The 4,727-nt window shown below is 40.4% G+C and overlaps 1 protein-coding gene across 1 annotated transcript; it reads right to left on the bottom strand.

Annotated features, from left to right (window-relative positions):
- Window positions 1-253: 253 nt before the first annotated feature.
- LOC148100585 (uncharacterized) lies at window positions 254-2,555 on the bottom strand. The gene is made up of 4 exons (XM_087847974.1): window positions 1,787-2,555; window positions 1,103-1,300; window positions 781-988; window positions 254-515 (listed from the first exon to the last, which is right to left on the bottom strand). Exons 1-4 carry the CDS (start codon window positions 2,553-2,555, stop codon window positions 254-256), a joined length of 1,437 nt encoding a protein of 478 aa, XP_087704100.1.
- Window positions 2,556-4,727: the final 2,172 nt, after the last annotated feature.

Genomic DNA, 4,727 nt, shown 5'->3' with positions numbered 1-4,727 from the left:
AACAAAAACATCATAAACACTCAAACAATCATAAAGAACCAGAGAATTTCTCATCGTAACATTGTTGAACCAAACCTATAAAAAAAAAAAACCCAACAGAATATTTCATCACATCATTCTAACTATGTCTAAAGTTCTCTGCAGCAAAAAAGCTGCAGCTTCTTGCTCTGACCTTCATTTATTTTAAAGGTAGTGTTGCACGCATTACAGGACCTGCTGCATCTACATGAAAGTCCATGGAGGAGAAAATTGTTCACTTTGCTGTTTCAGTTCTTTCCCAAATGCAGTCGCATTCTTGCAAGACGTCCCTTTCGGGCATTGTGGTCAGGATGCTGAACCTATTCCTGGAGATCTCCCGCAGCTCCTTGATCAGTTCCTCCAAAGATGGACTCGGCCAAGTTTTGTTTTTGTCACTTATAAGCATGTATGTCTGTCTCTTGATCAGCTCCAGTCGCTCCAGGTGTTGCAGCTTGTTGAGGAACAGCAGGTCTCTTGTTGGTTCCTCAAGGTAGAAGCTACAGAAGACAAGACAGGAAAAAAAGTCAGCTCTAGTTGCGTGTTGGCAACGATAGACCCATAATGGGAAATTGTTGAGAAGATTTTCTGTAGTGCTTCAGTTGTACTTAAGAAATCAAGACAGAAAAAAGCTTCATTTGCAGCAAAATGTAAATGATGTCAGTTTCTCAAGTGAGATGATTTGATGCTGCAGGTCACACATAAACCATCAAATGGAACTTTTACTTTGTAATAGTAATAAAAATAAAAATCTGCTGGGCATACCGTATCCTGAGAGTCTTGAGTTGAGGAAACAGTGTAGGAAGCTTTTTGCAGAGACTATCCTCAGAGCGGTTATGATTTATGTCCAGATGCTCAACTTGCTTGAGATGAGATGCAATGGCACTCATCTGGCATGCGCATATGGATGTTCGCAGTGTCAGACTGGTCACCTGGGTTGAAAGGTCTTCCGTATAAGAGGCAAAATTCCCTCCTATAAGGAAAGAAATGACAGGACAGAAGTTACAGAAAACAGTTTTGGCCTGGAGCTTCACACAGCTTCACTATACACACACAATACAAAGATTAAATGCATGTTTTGGCTCACCAATGATTGAGAGTGATTCCAGCTGTTGCAGATAACTGAGCCAGGAATACAGATTGCACTGCAGACCATCCCAGGGGTACCTGTAGTGGACAGCAAGCGACTTGAGTGAAGTCAGACCCCTCAGCGCATCCTCCGACAGGAGGATTTCTGTGTAATTGACTAACTCCAAAGAGATCAGTTTTGGGCCGCCGTACTCTCCTACAGGATAAAAGAGGTGGTTAGTTAAACATTTAGTCTCTGTCAGTTAAGTTTAGCATAGTCACACAATACTGCACAACAGGCTGTGTGATCACAATACTAATCAGGATAATATGTATTTATGAATGTAATCAGTATAATAATTCCTAAGAAATTATGTGGATTACAGTTGGTCCAAGATAGTAACAGTAATAGACTAAACTACTTAAATAATACAATATATTACAAGTACAATACAGTTTCCAAAATTTAAGAAATAGCACTAATATATACATCAAGAATATTACAGAGGTGAAATATATATAATAATGCAGCATGTGTGCAGCTCAACTGACTTCAATATGATGGGTTTTGTTCCAATATTAAGGCATAATGTCAAGAAAATATTGTATTTTCTTGATGAAAAGCTCTTGTCAAAGGTGTAAAAAGTGACTGTATTGGTTCTGATGCTTGCAAGTGTAAAATATAATCAGGAGACTGGCTTACCTGGGTTTTCTGGGTCCAGTGGGTAGAAGTAGTTGTTGGGCAGTGGCACTGGTGGCTCCCCTTTCATTCCCCAGGATAAGTGTTTGAGTTTCTTCAGGCTTAGCAGCAGGTTGTGGAAGACGCAAGAGGGCACTGGCCTCGTCCTCTCAAGCCTTTCACTTTCCTGCTGGTGGAACAGCAAGTACTCCAGGTTGACCAAGCGTGACACGCTGTTGATGAACGCCACAGTGTCGCCGCAGGACATCTGAATGTCGCAGGACATCTGAATGTCGCAGGACATCTGAATGTTGCAGACGCTGAGGTGAGTCAGCCGCTCTGCTAGTTGCTGACTCTGACACTGCACCAGTAACGGCCCAACCCAGGTGGCGTTTCGTACCCCAAGACTCGTCAAGTTGGGGAATTCACACAGGTTGTCTAGGTATTTAATCTTGTAATACCGCCGTTCCCTCACACAGACAATGGTTTTGAGCGATGGGAGGGACTTGCTGAGGATTTTCCAATCTTTGGGTCCTAAATATTGCACTGTGGCACGGCTGACCCCACGGCACTGCACGGTGTCCCAGAATCCAGATGTGTAGCGGAGAAAGTTGGAGAGTCCTGCTGTATAATCCTTCCACAGGGACGGTTGGTCGATGAGATCTCTGAAGCGTCTGCAGCAGAGGCGGGCTGTGTGCTTTTCCTCAGTGTTCAAGTAGCCGAACACCAAAACCCAAACTTCAGGTGGCAGATATGGTAGCTCCTGGACCTTCATGTTGACTGTTTGAGCCATTGCACTTCAATTCCTTACACAAATTTAACCAATGCAGAGGCTGCAGACCTACAATTAATAGTCCTTTGTCCCTGAGTAACTGATTCGCTGAAAGGTAGGAGAACCTGGAAAGGGAACAACAACAGTTTACAACAACTCAGGCTAAACAAAAAAATGACCAAGACCTCACTTAAGCTCTTTTTTTTATGTAAAAGGAATAACTATCCCAACGTCCTTGTGGGTTGCCATGTGAATTTAAAGAAGCTTGTTGAGGTGAAATTTGCTTGTGACTGTGAGTCACTGAAAACAAGGCCTCCTTGTATTTATCTCCAAACAAATAAATTAATCTCTGACTCAGTCTGGCTTCATGAAACGTGGATATAAAAAGTCATATTATTATTAAAATCCTAAAATCCTAAAATGGACACATTAATTCCCTACAGCCAGCCAAAAAGAAACAAATGAAGGATAATCTGAGATGTATCTGAGATGTATTTTAACAGAAAAACCACTTTCCCTCCCAAAATCACTTAAAATAGGTCAGTAAAGATCTATCCATACTTTATATGCTTAAAAACAGCATTGCAGTACATCTAACCAGCAGAGATGCTACAACAGGTAAACTTGAACTACACAGCAAATTATAGTTTGTGGTAGAGAATAATCCTTACCTTGCAGGAGTTTCTGAAAAGTTCAAATCCAGTAAGAAGCAGATGGAGAAGCTCTTCCAGCCTACACACACACTGGGCCAAAGCAGAGTGACCATCCCTGGTCTGTGACCCTTAAAAAGCTTGCTGGTACTTAATTAACATGTGACTTTGTCATTAAAATAATCCCTGTATATCCTCTTATTTGTCTGCTGTTGACATCATCAGTCAAGTGGGGTGTGTCAACGACTCCTTTTACACCTCAACAACTCTCGATAGGTCAATCAAACGTGTTTGAGGCTGAAGCTCATCACTCCATTGTTGTGTTCCAGACTGCTTGATCACATCACTTACATGTCTCCACACCCCACTCACTGTTTCATGTCCTTTCTCTTTCTAATACGCATCTGAAAGCCCACCGTGACATATTGCTGTTGCATGTGTTCATACAGAATTCCTGTGTAAAATGTCTAAAGTAGCACACTTGGAAAACAACACTAGTCACACTGAGCCACACATTTTTTGTCCCTTTTTCTTAGCTAAATGTAAATCAAAGTAAAGAATATTTTCAATGTTTAATTTAAAAGACTTTATTTCAAGGTTGTAATAACTGAATGTTCTACAGCACCAACGGTTTTGTAATCACATCAGAGTTACACAGATCTTATCTGCAGTCCATCACTGTAGATCTGCTAACTCAGAGGCCTGCAAACTTTAAACTTTAAAAATCTGTTTTTAGCACAAGTTATTTTCAGCAGCCCAAAATCTGCATGGAGCCACATAAACGTGTGACTACGCTGCAGTAGGTTATTTTTTTATGCACTTTAACTGTATCCATGATCACTTACAAAAACAGTCCAATTAAAGTAAGAACTGATCTAATCTTTAGATGATGATTAATTTCTTCCAAATCCTTTTGGAGCAGCTAGAGCGGGGGTGTTCAACTCCAGTCCTCGAGAGCTACACACCTGAATCAAATGCTAGCTTGTTATCAAGCCTTTGCCAAACTCGATGGCACGCTGAAGCACATCTGATTCAGCTGTGTTGGAGTAGGGATGCATCTAAAAGCTGCAGGACAGTAGCTCTTAGATTAGATCAGTTCTTACTTTAATTGGACTGTTTTTGTAAGTGATTATGGATAAAGTTAAAGTGCATTAAAAAGTAACCTACTACAGAGCTAGAGGATCGTTTCTACAGACTGAAGAACAGCAATAAAGATCTTCACATTTCCTATCACAGTTAATACATGCATACAATTTGTGCCAAATATTTTATTTGGAGTATGTCAGTAAATTTCAGCTGAGGGGACGCTGATCATTTTGTACAGGTCTGGGGGATTTTTATTCAACAGTGAATAAAAGTTCTAAATAGAAATAGGATAACAAGCTTAATGCTCTCTAATTAATTTCTCCCATGAAACCATACAAAAGTATTACAAATAAGATAATAACAAAATAACAGTTTAACATTATAACACACATCTACCTGAAAACTGATTCTTCCCCGCAGAGCCAGTAAGAAAAAAGTAAATGAGGGGAAAATGTGA

Source organism: Neolamprologus brichardi, chromosome 11, assembly GCF_056152115.1.
Source record: "Neolamprologus brichardi isolate AB-2024 chromosome 11, ASM5615211v1, whole genome shotgun sequence".
Classification (NCBI taxonomy): Eukaryota; Metazoa; Chordata; class Actinopteri; order Cichliformes; family Cichlidae; genus Neolamprologus; species Neolamprologus brichardi.
Note: the sequence above shows the minus strand (reverse complement) of the source record. Positions and strands in the feature narration are given on the sequence as shown.